At 40.2% G+C, this 17602-nt stretch overlaps 1 protein-coding gene across 1 annotated transcript in view; it reads right to left on the bottom strand.

Moving 5' to 3' along the window:
* The window catches only part of WDR59 (WD repeat domain 59), a 74758-nt gene that overhangs the window by 45064 nt on the left and 12092 nt on the right, over positions 1-17602 (bottom strand). Inside the window, 9 exon segments of the mRNA XM_068128906.2 lie at positions 7104-7183; positions 9159-9318; positions 9444-9521; positions 9640-9756; positions 10434-10522; positions 12216-12253; positions 15420-15500; positions 15594-15679; positions 16230-16365. Coding sequence (XP_067985007.1) covers positions 7104-7183; positions 9159-9318; positions 9444-9521; positions 9640-9756; positions 10434-10522; positions 12216-12253; positions 15420-15500; positions 15594-15679; positions 16230-16365 — 865 coding nt within the window.

Genomic DNA, 17602 nt, shown 5'->3' with positions numbered 1-17602 from the left:
CAAAGGTCGGATACTTTTTGAACACACTACGTATGTTGAAAAAGTCAAAACTTTACATGGGGTGTACTTACTTTTTCACATGACTGTGTGTAAGAATGCTGTTTATTGATTTCAGTACAGCATTTAATACAATTATCCCCCAGAAGTTTATAGGGAAGTTGGGCCTGTTGGGCTTGAACACCTCCCTCTGTAATTGGATCCTGGACTTCCTGACCGAGAGACCTCAGACAGTCCGGATCGGAAATAACATGGCCAGCATCACCACACTGAGCTGTGTGCACCACACCACACACACACACACACACCACACACAAAACACATCACCACACCACACACACAGCCCCTCGGAGCTGTGTGCTCAGTCCACTGCTGTTCACATTGCTGACTCGTGACTGTTCTGCCAAGGACAGTTCAAATCACATCATTAAGTTTGCTGATGACACGACAGTGGTGGGTCTCATCAGCAACAATGATGAGTCAGCATACAGTGAGGAAGTGGCATGGCTAGCAGTCTGGTGTAGTAACAATAATCTGTCTCTTTATGTGGATAAAACAAAAGAGATGACTGTGGATTTCAGGAAGGCCCGCGCTGACCACTCCCCACTGTACATCAACGGATCCACCGTGGAGACATTTAGGAGCACCAAATTTCTTGGTGTGCAGTGTGCACATTACAAATGACCTCAAATGGTCCTTCAACACCACTTCCCTAGCAGCGTCTCCATTTCCTGTGACGCATGAGGAACAGGGTGGAGCTTATTTTTGAACTTTTGCAATATGATCTTCTTACCCTCTCAATTTGTTCCTATATATGAAATAACAATTCAGGCAAAATATGAGCACAATTGAACAATATTTAGGGGCAGCTCAATGATGGTAAAGTTTCTGATACCCCAAAGCTGCGGCCGCCCTTTTATTTCGCATACTACTGATAATAGATTAATTCTGTTGATAAATTAAGAACCCAATTTTAACTACTAAGTAAATTGACACTCTCTCCTATCATCATACACACAACATGCAATCATTGTGGTAAAATTAATTGCTGGGAACACAGATAAAACCTTTAAATTATAAAACTCTGTGCTCCATTAAATAAATAATTACAGTAGTAATATGTACATTGTACATACACAATATCTGTTATAATAAAAGAGTAAAATGTTCGTTGAGCTAGAGTCTGCTAGACAATAAATGCTAAAATGAGATGTAGCGCTGACCTGGGAACGCTTATCACCATAGTATCTAAAAGTAAACACTGTACATAGGTGCATCACAGAACACTATTTGAAAATAAAAACGAAGTTATCACAGGCTTTGCAGAGAATCACAGACACAATGGGTGTATAAACATGGTATAATATAATCACAGATTATAGAAGCATAATCATTGTGGTTCAACTGGTTCATATCTATTATCCAACCAATCATCCAAATCCCATTGTTTTGCTGATAAATTGATAATGCAAATTTTCCATGAATTTATATTCCAGACATGTTCAGACTTGTTTACTGTTTGGACTCAATGGACTGACTATGCTGACTAAGCAACAGCTGCAACACTGTTGCAGCAGTATGTTTGTGTAATTGCTTGAGGCATTGTGCTCACTGCTCAGTTATTAATAGAACTGTTTGAATTTTCTTGATTCTTAATTTCTTAATGCTATGTTCTACTTCTTTCAGATTCATATCTGATTGAAAATGTCATCTGTGGAAAAAGCAACAAGATCTCAAACCAAGTTGTATCTCCTTGGCGACTCTGTGACTGAATTAAGTGGCAGCAAGTTGCCATCATTGCGTATGGCTCTTGGATTCTTCCTGCATCACCATCTCGATCTGAAGGAGACCGTAAGACAATCGTCGGATGTTACCATCACGGAAATAACTAACTTTTGGAAGAAAGCTAGAATCCCGATGAGAGCTCATCAAAACTGCCAAACCAAGCTTGAGCAGACATTTGAAGAATGGCGTCTTCTGAAAAAGATCAAAGCGCGAACGTCACCAACTCAACTCGTGAGAGAGTCGGCTTTTGTTTCCAGGCTTGAAGACCTTTTTGATGTCGCTCATGCTGATGCTCTGACCAATACGTCAGTATTACAAGAAGACAAGGATTTCTTGTTAGCCCAGTGAGAAAAGGGAAGAAGGGGGTCGCTGGCTGGAGTAGATGTAAAGCTTGCTGCGGAGAAAACGGCGTCCAAAAGAGAGGAGGAAATGCTTGCCAGGTGACAGTGAATGGAGCAAATGAAACAGTTAGCAGCTTCTACAGCTGAACTGATTTCATCTGGTTCTGAATCTGAAAACAGCTCAGCAGAGGATAGTGAAAAGATGGAAACTGGGGACAATGCAAGTGAGGGAGCTGCTGGAGGCATCACATTTCAGACACAAAAAAGAAAGAGGGGGCGAAAAACTGTCGTTACTGAAGAACTCGCAGCCGCTCTAGATCGCACAAAAGTGTCAGACCGCAAAGCCGTTTTTGTTATAGCAGAAACTGCCAAAAGCTTTGGACAGAACATTGATGAACTTGCTCTAAACAGAGACTCAATTCGCCGACAAAGAGTACAACACCGAGTCCAGAGATCTGCAAATATAAAGGCGGAGTTTCAGGGTAACGTTCCCTTTGTTGTTCACTGGGACGGCAAACTGATCCTTGATCTAATTGGAAAAGAGAAGGTTGATCGCCTGCCAGTATTGGTTTCAGGGAAAGGAGTTTCTCAGCTACTCACAGTTGCCAAGCTTCCATCTGGAACAGGCGAGGCTCAGCTCAGGCTGCTGCTGTCTTTGGAGCCATTGAAGACTGGGGCATAGCCGACAGCATCCGAGCTATGTGTTTTGACACGACCAGCTCAAACACTGGTCGGATCGCTGGTGCCTGTGTCCTCCTAGAGCAGAAGCTTGAGAAGGAGCTCTTGTCACTAGCTTGCAGGCATCACATTATGGAATTGATAAATTGGTGCAGTGTTCCAAGTGTGTATGGGATTGGGAGCCAAATCTTCTCCCGAGGTTCCACTCTTCAAACGCTTCCAGGAATACTGGGGATTCATAGACACGGCCAAGTATGAACCAGGGATTGCAGCTGATGACATGGCAAGTCTAGTGGAAGACATAAAGCAAGGCACTATCGATTATGCCAACAAGCATCTTGAACAGAGTCAGCCGAGAGATGATTATAAAGAATTCTTGGAACTTGTGATTGTCTTTCTCGGTGCTGCTCCTGCCAGAGGAGTGCGATTCATGTCACCCAGAGCAATGCACCACGCCCGCTGGATGTCCAAAGTAATATACTGTCTCAAGATCTGGATGTTCAAGGCTCAATTCAAACTGACTCCTGCAGAAAAGAGAGGATTACGTGATGTGTGTGTATTCACAGTACGTGTCTACCTGACAGCCTGGATCTCTGCACCTCAAGCATCAGGTGCTCCTTACATTGACCTGCTGCTGCTGAAGTCACTGCTTGAATACTCATCAATCCATCCAGCCATCTCAAAGTCAACATCACGCAAGTTTTCCAATCACGTGTGGTACTTGTCACAGGAACTTGTTAGCTAGGCTTTCTTCGACAGTCGGGTCAGTTCGTCAACCAAGAGACTGATGGTGAGTGCCATGAAGAATGAAGAAGACCAAGATCAGGATGATTCCAAGCGAATCACTGTTGCTCTTGATTCATTCAAGGACAAGAACTTGGAAGATTTCGTCACAGCAAGGTCAATGAAACTTCTGCGAATGATGGAACTTCCAGATGGATTTCTCGCGGTTGATCTGGACTTGTGGGATGACAGAGACGACTACAAGCAGGCTGCAGAAACAGTCAACTCTCTAAAAGTTGTCAATGACTACGCTGAACGTGGAGTGGCACTCATTCAGGAGTACAGTGGGTTGATAACCCGCGATGAAACTCAGCTGCAATTCCTGCTGCAAGTTGTCGAGGACCATCGCAGAATGTACCCTGATAGCAGAAAACATACACTGTTTAACTGTTAAACTGTTAAACTGTTAACTGTTAAACTTTAACATACACTGTTAAACATACGGGATGCCATGAAATTAATAAATTTGGGATTTGCTGGACATTGTCAGACTGATACTATGAACTCTGTCAGAAACTGAACAAAGAATTCACTATTAACGTGTTCAAAAATAAATACTGTGTTCAAGTGTGTTGTTTAAAATAAATTAAGATATAGTCTGATATACTCGTAATTCGTTGAATTTTTATAATTTTCATAATCTTTGAGGCCCTTGAGCTACCCCTAAACATAATAATTTAGTGCTCAAACTTTTTATACAGTGTTTCTATATTATATGGAACAGATTAAGGGGGTACGACTTTCAAAAATAAAAATTTAGTTTTTTTTAATTTTTTAAGCTACTTCCCCCCTGAGGAAGGCAAGCCTTCCCCCCTCCATCCTCACCTTATTCTACAGGGGTACCCCATTGAGAGCGTCCTGACCAGCTGCATAACTGTCTGGTACGGGAATTGCAATGTCTTGGACCGCTAGACTCCGCAGCGGATAGTGAAGACAGCTGAAAACATCATTGGGGTCTCTCTCCCCTCCATGCAGGATATATATTACAAACGCTGTACATGCAAGGCCGCCAGCATAGCTGACGACCGTTTCCACCCATCCTATGGACTTTTTGCATGACCAAAGGTGAGTGTGACCAAGGGTTGGCGTCAGGAAGGGCATCCGGCCGTAAAAAAACATTGCCTCAAACAGGGAACCATGATTGTCATGGGGCCCGCAAGGCTAACCCCCGCTCTAGCGGGGAAAATGGCCTTAAAACGATCATTCATTCATTTCATTCTATGGACTTTTTGCCCTCCTGCCATCTGGGAAAAGGTACCGCAGCATCCGGGCCGGATCTGCCAGACTCTGTAACAGCTTCATCCCCCAGGCTGTCAGGCTCCTCAACACCCTGTTACCTTCCACCACCCGCTTTAATGTAACTAACAGGGTCTAAACGCCCTCACACCCCCCCCCCCCAACTTGCATTACATATATCATATGCTGCGAAACATAATATGTTGCTACATAAATGGTTTACTTATCAGATGTAACCTACAGTCAACTGTTCAACTCTATACATTTTTGTTAAAAATTTTATTTTATGTTGTCTTGAATATACTCATATTGCTATGGATATTTATTGTGTATTTACTATATACTATCCTGTGTATTTATAGTATTGTTCTGTGTATTTATCGTACTGCGCTACACTTGTCATGTCCAATTGCACGATGTGTAGTCTTGCTTGAATGTTTATATTGCACCGAGGTCCAGGAGGAACATCATTTCATTCCATTTTATACTGTATTGTATATGGATGGGATGACAATAAAGTTTATTGAATTGAATTGAATTGGATTAAATGTGTCCCTTCCCTTCTATAATTTGTCTAAACACCACACCATTCCTCCCCTATTAATTTCTTAAATAGTTGACCTTTGTAATCTGTCAATTTGTTTCTTTTATAAATGGTTCTACAGCTCCGTAAACTACTGAATAAATAGAATAAAATCACTTATATCCATCGCTTTACGCTTCAGCACCATTATTAACGGTGCGCAAGAAATAACAAAAGGCTCGTAGTACAAGATATGCATCAAAACTCAGCTGAAAAACTGCAATTGGTTGAAAGTAAGCCCCACGATAACTAAATAGGTCCACAAAGAGGTTGCCCACGATTGGTCAAAACTACGATATTCAAACCCATAATATGTAGGGGTTTACTTTACTTCCAGATATTGCTAAAAAAAACAAACCCAACAAGACAAGTTATAGGGTTGTCATGTTCAAGTCAATAATTGTTCTATGACTAGCCTTGACCAATCGGGCCCATTTGAAAATTCACAAATCCTTGCTCAGAGGAACTAGAACCACCAAGTCCTTTCAATTCCATCTCCTACAAATCAAATCATTCAAGGTTTAATTCCCAAGACAAGACAGGTTTAGGAACGTTTTAGTGAATGGTGGAATCCTTTGCCCAAATTGCTGGTAGAATACCAAGCTGCAAAAGTACCCAACTGCAACTGCATTAATTTATGAATGTTGAAAAATGAACACATATGCACACAACCACATCAAATCTTCCTCAATTTCTTGTCCAATCAGAAGCAGCCAAAGTTGGTTAAACCATATTTTATTCACAACAACATTGGAGCTGGTTAGGATGCCGGCATTTAAGCCTGGTGTTGGCTTAGCGGTTAGGATGCCGGCTTGGGATCCTAGGATCCTGGGTTTGAATCCCGGTCGATCGTCGAATTAACACCAGGGGGTTGACTCAGCCTGTCATCCTTCCGAGGTCGGCAAATTGAGTACCAGCTTGCTGGGATGAATGATCCCAGTGTGTACCCCGGTTTAGAATAGGTACACCGTATCCCTGCGTATCGTAAGAGGCGACTCAGGGTTGGCGCCAGGAAGGACATCCGGCCGTAAAAACATTGCCTCAAACAGGGAACCATGATTGTCATGGGGCCCGCAAGGCTAACCCCCGCTGTTGCGGGGAAAATGGCCTTAAAACGATCATTCATATTCATTTTATATTGGAGCTCATCTTGTTTTCCCCGAGACTGTCAAAGTGACCCAGTTAGTGTTCGCTTCATCTTGGTGAGATATATATATATATATCACCTGTCATATGCCCACACATTTATCCCATAAGTACGAGTACAAAATTGAGGTTTCACTGCACCTATGCAAGTCTTACACCATAATAGTGTGTACCATTTAAATAGTATTTATGGAAATGGTGGAAAAAGAGTTCATTAACTTGGCCTTCTTTCATACATATGAATCGATGAGTGCAAGCTAATTGATATGTTTTCTGGGAAACATCAGTGGTTGGGAATTATCAAGCAGTTAACTGAGAAAATGCCCTTGATCACCAAATTTGCTTTTGGAGGTTCGCATGGAGAGTCAGCAAAGGCGTGTGCTTGAAAATTCGTTTGACAACCAAGTTGTACAATGAATGAATATGAATGAATAATTGTACAATAACCAAGTTGTACACGACACACAAATCGATCACAAACATTCAAGGAGGTTTCCAAACAAACACGATGGTGCTTTTAAGCATAAAAGTTTGAAGACTAATGTTAAACTCACACGCTGAAGTTGGCTGTCAATTCTCCAGATCCTTAAACTTTGATCACGTGACCAGGTAACCAACAGGTAATATTTCTGGCCTGTAACAATAGGCAAATACTATATTATAACAGCATTCTGTCCCCTGCCTAAAAAGACATTGTCATACAAAACATATAGCTCATTGCACTGGAGCTCATTTCAATGTGGGTCAAAGTTAAAATTGGATAAGCACCTACATGGTTTGGTCACTTTAACTTGGGCCAGGTGATTGGGGGGAGGGGTGAGGTAAGGGGGAGTTCAAGCAGAGAGTTATACTTATTACACATTTTATACAAATCCAGAAGATGGTGCATTATTGTTTCATGCTCAAAACATAGAGCCGGCCTACGAGAACCTAGATAAAACAAAACCTTTCGTGATGTCATGCAAGCTAGGAATTTAGCAAGACATATGCAAATGGACCTAGATAGTATTCATAGAATACTTACCCTGCGTAGTCAACTTGGTGTGAGCCAACTCTTCTGTTTTTGAACGTTTCTTTTTTTTTTTTGATCCAATATGGCTGCCAGACCACGTGAGCGATGACATCATAAATTTATATTCTCCAAATAACTGTTGCATAGATCATGCTCAATACATTTCAAACTGATCTAAGTGTTGTCTAAGTGACTAAGTGTTGTCCCTGTTGAATTATGATGTCATAATTATGGCACCAATGACATCATCGTTAACAACACCTATTCCCCATATGGAGTTATTTACAATGAGCTACGTTTCAATTTTTTCCATAGAGCGGTTTTGGAGATATAGAGGTGCAACGTTTTTTGGTTTTTCCAAGATGGCGCCTGTAACACATGACCTATGACGTCATGATTATCATTAAAATATTCTAAAGGAGGAGGCGCTCCTATGGTGAAAATTTCGTGTCCATCAGACCAACAGTTGCTGAAAATTTTAAAATAATGATCGGATGGATGTGTTGTATTTGTCGAATGATGACATCACAACGAAGGCACCGATGACATCATCATTAACATATCTTATTCCCCATGGGGAGTCGGTGACAATGAGCCAGGTCTCAATTTTTTCCATGGAGTGGTTTCAGAGATAGAGGTGCGAAGTTTTTTCCAGGATGGCGCCTGTACCACGTGACCTATGATGTCATAATAATTATTAAAATATTCTACAGGAGGAGGCCCTCCTATGGTGAAAATTTCGTGTCAATCGGACCAAGAATTGCAGAGAAAAAAATTCATACTGATCGAATCAAGCGTTGTACTTGTCGAATTATGACGTCATAATTAAAGTACCGATGACATCATCATTAACATATCTTATTCCCCAAATGGAGTACTTGACAATGAGCCATGTTTCAGGTTTTTCCATGGAGGGGTTTGAGATATAGAGGTGCACCCTTTTTTCGATTTTTCCAAGACGGCGCCTGTACCACGTGACCTATGACGTCATAATTATCATTTTTAAAATTCCACAGGAGGAGCCGCTCATATTCTGAAAATTTTGTGGCAATTGGACAAAGAGTTGCAGAGGAATTTTTTTTTTCATACTGATCAGATCAAGCGTTGTACTTGTCGAATTATGTCATAATTAAGGCACCGTTGACATCATCATCAACATATCTTATTCCCCATGGTGACTACATGACAATGAGCCATGTTTCAATTTTTTCCATTGAGCGGTTTGGGAGATATAGAGGTGTAACGTTTTTCCAAGATGGCGCCTGTCCCACGTGACCTATGGCGTCATAATATTCATTAAAATATTCTACAGGAGGCCCTCCTATGGTGAAAATTTCATGTCAATCGGACCAACGGTTGCCAAGAATATGAATTTTTAAAATGCAGACACGGCACACGTACTACGTAACTGGATGCTTAACTCCGCTTTTCGCTTTGCGAGCGCAGGGCAATAATGAGACAACTAGATGCATATTAAATGCAATGTGCAGAATACTGTCTATTTTACTGTTACAAGCAAGTGGAAAACTTGATCATTTTCATTTGAAAAATTATTGTTACACTACAAATCCCAGTTATCCTTAACAATTTCACTCACCGTCCCTCTGCCTCCTCCACTGAAACTCGAGCACCACGTCATTGTGACCCATAAAAGTGTGCACAGGTGCTTCAAGATCATTCAGGTTCCACAGTAGCAGACTGTTTTCCCCACGGCGTAGCTGAGGCACCATGACAGTGATGAGGCCACTGCTGAAGGGCTGGTTAGGTTAGGCCGAGGAAACAAGATCGTGTTTGACAAAGACGAGCTAAAGCGTATCTCAAGTGAACCAACATTTCAAATAAAAGCCTGTTGTGATCAGCATCCAAACAAAATATGCCTTACCGTGTACCTGGCCTTCCACACTGGTACGTGGCACGAGAGAATATCCAGGTGTTTCCTTGGATTTCTGATGTCCCAAAACTGGCACATACATGTAATAGGTTAAAATGAAAGTCAATATTTGCATCTACATTACCCATTCATTTGTCACTGTGGCGCTCCAACAGAAACATCTCCATCGAGCTGTCCTGTGACATACCTTTGCAGAGTTGTCTTGGCTGCAAGTGACTAAAGCAAACTCAAGATCTGGGTGCCAATCCAGGCCATGAATGCGTGAGAGGTGTGCAGCCATGTACTCCACCGGAAAGTTGGCTCTCTGTATAAAGCACAGCCGGTTTACAGTCAAATATCATTGCAGGTACAACTTCTGTAACACAAGAAGCTAAGATGCACTAAGATAAGAGTGACAAAGACTGCTTATCAGTAAATTTTCACATAAATAATAATGAGCAGCCAATCTGAAGAAAGTAAAGCTGAACAGAATTTGTTTTAAACTGCCATTTCTACACTGATTGAAAAGGAAAGTTTTTATGGTGTTTTCTCAAAACTGGCAAAACCACACCTGGACTTCTAACATCCGAAGAGCTCATTCAAAACTCTCTTGCCAAATCGTGACATCATCGCTGGATATACTGCGCCTATGTAAAACTTACTGACAGTGCTGTTCCAGGCTCACTCGTGTCTCATCCCCTGGCTAATGTCTACAGCATGCTAGTGCAGTGCCTCATGTGCAGCAGGTAATGTTGTTGTCATGTTTAGAACATATTTTGCCAGCTTGTGTAAAAACCTGATCTTTTTAATTACAGACTCAAACATTCCTCTCCTCAAGCTTTATTTACAAAAGTCTTTGCAGAGGTCAAGCTTTGACCTCTGTAGAAAAATAAGTAATAAAATGACAAGCAATGTTTGTTTTAGACTGACAATGTGCATCTTGACGAGTTTGTCTTGTTCCAACTCAAGCCTGATAACATTAAAAAGTGATTTGATCATTACCCTTTTATCCCAAATTCTGACGTCTCCATCATGGCTTGTTGCAAAGATATCCTGGTTTTGTTTATTCCATTTCACTTGCGAAGCCCCAGCTAGAGGGAGAAGGAAGAAGAAGAGAACTTTGGCACGGCAAACATAAAAATGATGATAATGCAATTGCATTTTTTGTATTTACATTAAGGCGCATCGAGGATATTGTACATAAATCACAGGTAGGCCAAAAACATTAGTAGATGTCGGTGTACTTTCACACATATTACATGGACATTAGCACAAAATGGATATATACCAACAATACGAGGACAAATTCATAGATACTTGTACACAGTAATACCTCGCCATACACTTTCTCAACATGCTGGTTTTGGTTTATTTGGTCTATACATGATGACTAACTCCTAATCCGCTTTGGACATACGCTCCAACAAAACGTCATCCAAACGTGAAATACACCAAGTGGGGACTCACGTGACAACGTTTACCTCAAATCCACATCCAGCCCAGAGTGTCCAAGGTCACCTCGAGTAAGTTACAGTTGGCTCACCGAGGTGACAACATTTTTCATTGCCATTTAATTTGTGCTGAAGAGTTTGAAATGTCGAAATCCAAGAAAACGATAACAAAACTTTTCCCATAAAATTAAGACATTTTAAAATGCTTTAAGAGTGGACAAGGCCATGCTTGTTCATTTTCGACTTACTTTATATATTTTTTATTAATCATCATGACTGATTGGACAGGAAATTCATTAATAATCACAAATTTATGCTTTTGAACAATGATTTTGGGGAGGGGGGGGGGGGGCAAATCCTGTTTTTTGGCATCCTTCAGGAATGCATTTCAACACTATTCAACACTAATCAACACTAAGAATTCTTATGGGAAAACCTGTTGTGGAACATTCTTATTTTCGATATGCCCAGTTATTCAGGAGTGCATCCCGAGTGTATAGTGAAGTATTCGTGCATGCGATTTGTACCTGGGCCCCAAGCATTATGACTCATGAGCAATAAATTCAGCGAAGAATACTGAACAGGCCAACCAAATTATTACTTTTTAGACAAAGCTCAATAATGAATCCACAGCCATTAATATTGATAAAGAAAATATATATGTGTAAGCCTCTTCTGCATGCCGTTCGAAAATCACAAATATCATAATCATCGTACGTACTTGTGAGCGAATGTCACGTATAATAAATTTGATATTTATATAAATCTGACCAATGAACATATAATGCATTTGTTATTTTTAAGAAGACGCTATATTCAGACATGCCACAGAAAGTTTTGAAAGTGTAAAGAAAATGTTTAGATAATTGTCCATGCACAAAAAGTTAGTTTTTCAAACGACTATTCATATAATCAGCAAATTTGGATATAAAATAGTCCCAAACTGCCATCAACCAATCAGAATGCAAAAAAATCCATCAACTGAAGGAGCCCTGGCACTTCAATATTATCAATCTACCATTGCTGACCGACACTCCAGTAAGACTTTTTAAAACTTGACCACATGCCAACTAGATTATGTACTAGTTTGTAAACAGTGATAGTACATTTTAGTCTGAAGAGAGAAAATGGTATTCCTCAAATATTGGGAATAAGAGTTGTTTTTAAAAATAGCAGAGTGGAATAAAATGCACATAAAACATGAGATCAAGCATGTTTCTAATTTTAGTCTAAATAGTGAAGGATCAAGTCACTTCAATCAAAACAGATGATGATCGATCGAGTCGAAAGGTAATTATACTTCCAGGATTGATGAGGACATTCAGAAACTTACCTACCGTGGAGAGTGACACTGCAGGTTTCCTCGTGTCTCTAATGGAACAAAGGGTTGACAATCAATTCAGAACAATTTAAAAGCCCCTCTTTCCGGGATCGAGGAAGAAGACGCAGAAATGGCAGCTTTAATGCAGTGGTTCCAACGGTAACATTTATTCTTCTAGGACAGCAGGAACTCTTTTGAAGGACATGACGTGATAAACATACAAAACTAGAATGGCAGTCGGTAGAGCGCAGACCTCCACCAGGCGGAACAATTTCTGTTTTGTATCCCACTGATAGGCCGGATCTGGATTCGGACCTGAACCAAAATCTAAACGGTTTGTTGTTGTCACCTAACCAACTCATCCACCAAGTTTAGTCACAACTAGTCCATAACTTTTTTAAATATGATGTTATATGTCAGTTTTAGCCCGATCTCTCAATGGTGAAGAATCACTTAAAAAATTATAGTAGCCGGATCCGAATCCGGATCTTCACCAAAATCTAATCATTTCATCCTTGTCACATACACTACCTCTCCGCCAAATTTCGTCCAAAACTTTTTGAGATATCTTGTTCACAGACAGAGAGGCAAACAGACAGGGGTGAAAACATAACCTCCATCCACCTTCAGTGGCAGAGGTACCGTAATTATATACAGATAGTAACACTTCGCAAAGCAAAGTCAAAATATATAAAAGTACATTGAATGGAAGAAGCATGCAAACAATAGGAACAACCACAGCCACGACAACTGCATGTTACAAAATTATTTAAATTTTTTTTACATCCTAATGGACAAAACCACATGTCTATGCAATATGTTTGTGAAGTATATGTTGTCTTTTTTATCAAACTCGACAGCACACATAATCGAACTAAAAAGTGAAATGTGTAATGTCTGTGGATCTGTATTCCGTTCATTATGGAATGGAAAATGGCTTAGCGGACTACCACTAAATCTTGCATTCATGCTTGGGGCAACTTGAGTCAGCTCATGGGTATTAAATAAGTCTCCTCTCCCACTACCTCCCCCCCTCTCCCAAGCATGTGTGTAGAGAATTGCGATTTTCTCATGTACACGTAGAATTGTGCAAATGCTGATCCCTACCAGCGGGAGGGGATATTGTCTACCAGCAGGAGGGGATATTGTGGGTGGGAAACAATGCTTTTTCTAATTGAGAGCAACAAATTGCCATTTCTACGTGTACCATTCATACTTTGACTTTTGAATTAGCAGGTAAATGACACATGTACCAATATTTGTATACACATACAAGTGGTTGGAAAAACATGTATGTAAATCATAACTTATGTGTAATCCCATGTACAGGGAATTATACTGCATGTCATCCTCCAGTCATGACAACATAGGTGATGGGAATTTAATCCACATACCTCCTCCGTATTATGTCACAAATGCTCCCAGAGGGTGGGAGTATTGACTTGTGTAAATAAACAGCAAAAATAACTTGACCGAGAGACGAGATGCCCAAAATCCCTTTATTTTCTCATATCTTTGAGCATGCACATTGTGGTCTCCTTTTCTCCCAAATTTGCTTACGTAATACAAGGATGGCTTCAACAATCATTTCGTGCTGTTAGATGTTTAAACATTATAGCAACTCTAAGTAAAATAAATAAATCAATAAATGCATATACACTCCTTCAAACAAGGTGTAAATAATATTCAAGATAAAATAAACAAGTAGAGCAACATTCAAAGTACACCGCTGGTCTAATTTAAAATAATCAATTGGCCTAAAACACCACCGTTTCATCCGCATCTGCAACTTTTTGAAAATTATGCAGTTAATCGAATAATTAAATAATTAATCGATTAATTGATTCATCAATAAATCAAACATACCCTTTACAGACAAATCACTTGGTCATTGTCATGTCCAAATATCAGCTTCCTAGCTCAAAAGATTCCTGAGATAATGCCCAGAAGATAAAGGAAATAAATAATTACTTAATTGAATGAATGAATGAATGAATGATCGTTTTAAGGCCATTATTGTACCAAGGAGGTCTTAATTAGAGACTTAATTATAATAAAATAACCACCTTTAGAGGCCATTTTTCCCCGCAAAGCGGGGAATTAGAGACTTAATTAATCGATAATAATTGAGTAATTAATCAATTAATAAAAAAAATTAGAAAATGCTGTTTTTGCCAAAGCACGTGCTCACTATTTGTCCAAATTACAGCTTCCTAGCTCAAAGGATGGCTGAGATATCGCCAGAACAAATAAATAAACAAAAAAACAAAGAAAACAAACAAGAAAGAAAGCCGAATGAAAACCGAGGACTCTCTTTCAGCACGCGTCACCGCCGGGCCACCTTCAGTGCCTGGCGATGGAATAGGAAAGGAGCAGTGTATAATTAGAGACAAAATAGGTGCCATTGAGTTTCGCACAGTTGTGGGCAACTTGAGAAGGCCACAGCTCTGGACCTCAAATTTACTGGAATACAAGGCAAAAATGATACTTTGAATGTAAAACATCTATACAGACAACTCTCGGTTTGGAAATGTCCACGACAGCGAACGTCACTTCCGTCTGCATGACTGGCTGATTGATGTACATTTTGATTTATTTAAGTGCCTTTGTACTGTTATGTCCATATGTATGTGCTATTGTGCTGTACTTGCTTTAATAATAACTTTACTACACTGTGGTTTTAAATTCTCCTTAATGACTATTTACATTGTTTTACCTATAAATAACAGTGTTACATGTGTTGGTTTCAATTAAATTCTCGTGTGTTCCGGTTTGAGAACAATTTGGCATCAAGAACAGGGTCCAGGAACGCAACTCGTTCTCAAACCAAGAGTTGTCTGAATATATTCTGAGTACATCACATAAACATGACATTCTCGATGTATGATTGAACACATCAGTCTAAACAAAAATTGTAAAAAACGATTTATTGTCGTAAATACAGTACTAAATGCAACTTCTGGGTGACCGGCTATATTGTTGTATAAAACATTTAAATTGACCACACACAATGTAAAGTGAAAAGCCAGGGAGGCCATCGGTAGATGCGTTGTGGGTTGCAAGTGGCCGACGGGTTGCCCATCAGTAGTTTAGGATAACCTCAAAATAAAAATCTACAAACAAAAAAATTATAGACGATTACAAGATGACGTACATTCCACATTAAGTGCATGTCGATTTAAGACAAGATATTGAAACTAAAGGTGAAACCCTTACTTGATATCCCAAATGTAGATGTAGGTGTCAACAGAGCAGGTAACCAAATATTCAGCCTCATACCACGACCAGTCGAGATCACTGCAGAAAAAAAAAAAATTAAGGTGGGTTTTACAAAATAATTACTGAGAGAACGGAATGTGATATAGAGATTGAGAAAAATATTGCAATGACCTGATAACACGAGTGTGTCCACGCAGAGATGTCTGTATCTCACCAACATCGGCGGACCACTTATACAGATCCACCTGCTGATTGCACTGGTTGATAAAGTGGATTGCACACAACAATCACCAAATCAGTCCTGTTTCTCTCAGCAAATCAAGTCAGTTTCTCACTTCAAAAAAACTTGTGCGTCATTGAACTGGCACAAGAGGTTAAAGCCAAGGGTGCTATTGATTGACTTGGTGAACATTTCATATACAATCCTTACTTACAAATGTTGCAGTAAAACTTCCCAATGATCTTGCATTTTTAAACCTCACTGTATTAGCATACAATATGGAGAATGCAATTGAACAATAATGACCGAAAGAGCAAGTGAACAACAATGACCAAAAAAGAAGGTACAAATACAAATTTTTAAAAAAATAAGTTTGGAAAATTCCATTGCTGTCTTGTCCACAGACAATCTGTCAGTAGTTGTTAGCAAGACTAATATTCCTTGTATTCATTAGAGCAGAATGATAGCACATCATAAGCAAGGTCTTCTGAAGCTATTTAACTATTTTTATTAGCAATTGCTACCAAAAAAGGTGCCCCCCATTAAATAAACAAGGATGGTATGTATTTGGTAGCAAAGACACCCACAGTGGCAGCAAAGAGATGGCTGTAGCAACTATGGCGGTTCCACTGAACTGCACCCACGTCCCACTTGCTTTGCCGTGGAATCTTCTTCACATTCTCTGCTGGTGTGTCCAAGTTGATCAAATACAGGAACCGGAAACTGCATATAAGCACACCTTGCACTCACTCTCAAATCACATGTTTATGCCAGTAATGTCATCACCCTCCAATGACGCTCACACCCCTATTCCAATTTGAATGCACCAATCACTGGCCAACAGCATACTATCAACTTACTGGGCCTCATCTACAACACCATCACAAATCTTTATCCCCATCACAAGACCAACGTAACTTGGAAATCTTGAGTGACTGCTCATCTGCATAGTTATATTAACTGGAAGTAATGCATCTATCTATAATTCCAGTAATCTCTGTCTGTCTGTCTGTACGTCTGTACGTTTGTCTGTGACCGCTGTTTCTCGACAACCACGGGTCCGATATACTTTTAACTTGCCAGGTATATTGCTGGGGACCCGAGGATGTGCCTTTTCAAGGTTTCATATTAATCGGACAATTACTTACCGAGCTATGTCCAAAAAACGATTCAACCAATCAGAGAGCAGCGAACGATCGCGTGTGCCGAACGTGGCGGGCACACTCTGCCTCGGATGGCACATTTGAGAGCGTATTCATTTATTTCACGTTTGCAAACTATGTTGGCGTTAAACTATGTTTTAATAAAGTTTTAAAACTAATAAAAACGAATTTGCGATTCATTCGCTTTCCTGCGCGTTTGTGCACGCGATGGCGATTGCTTTACCAAACTCCGGAAGCCGTTCGCTTTGGACCAAACCATTTCATGTAAATAGAGGGGGGGATTGTCACCACTCGCAAGCCGTTCGCTTTGGACCAAACCATTTCATGTAAATAGAGGGGGGGGATATAATTTTAGATATATATATAGTACGGGCATGCCCTAGTTTAAGCAATGCGAGCTAATGTGTAAATATTTTCAAGGGTTCGTGAGTTTGTACGTTAATCTTTCACGACCGAACTGTATCATCGAGAGGCCTCACATTTTGGGTATGGATACTTCAGAATCTGGGCATGGTTTTAAGAAACCACAGGTTGGCCTTGACGTCTGTTTTGAGGACACCAAAGGTCACTATAAAGTGTACATTAGAATGTGGGGTCAGGCAGTGCCGCCGCCAGCCTGCAGGCAAAAGGTAACCACCATGAGGGCAATAACTCCAGAGCTTTTCAATGTCCAATACGTTCCAAAATCACTGCTGGGAAAATCTCACCCAGTCGTGCTGCCGGATAGACCCTGCTAGTAAAATAATATAACCCATCATTATTCAGTCATGAAGTAAATCACAAGGTTATTAAAGTGC

The sequence above is a fragment of the Myxine glutinosa genome, chromosome 9 (genome assembly GCF_964187855.1).
Source record: "Myxine glutinosa chromosome 9, kmMyxGlut1.1, whole genome shotgun sequence".
Classification (NCBI taxonomy): Eukaryota; Metazoa; Chordata; class Myxini; order Myxiniformes; family Myxinidae; genus Myxine; species Myxine glutinosa.
Note: the sequence above shows the minus strand (reverse complement) of the source record. Positions and strands in the feature narration are given on the sequence as shown.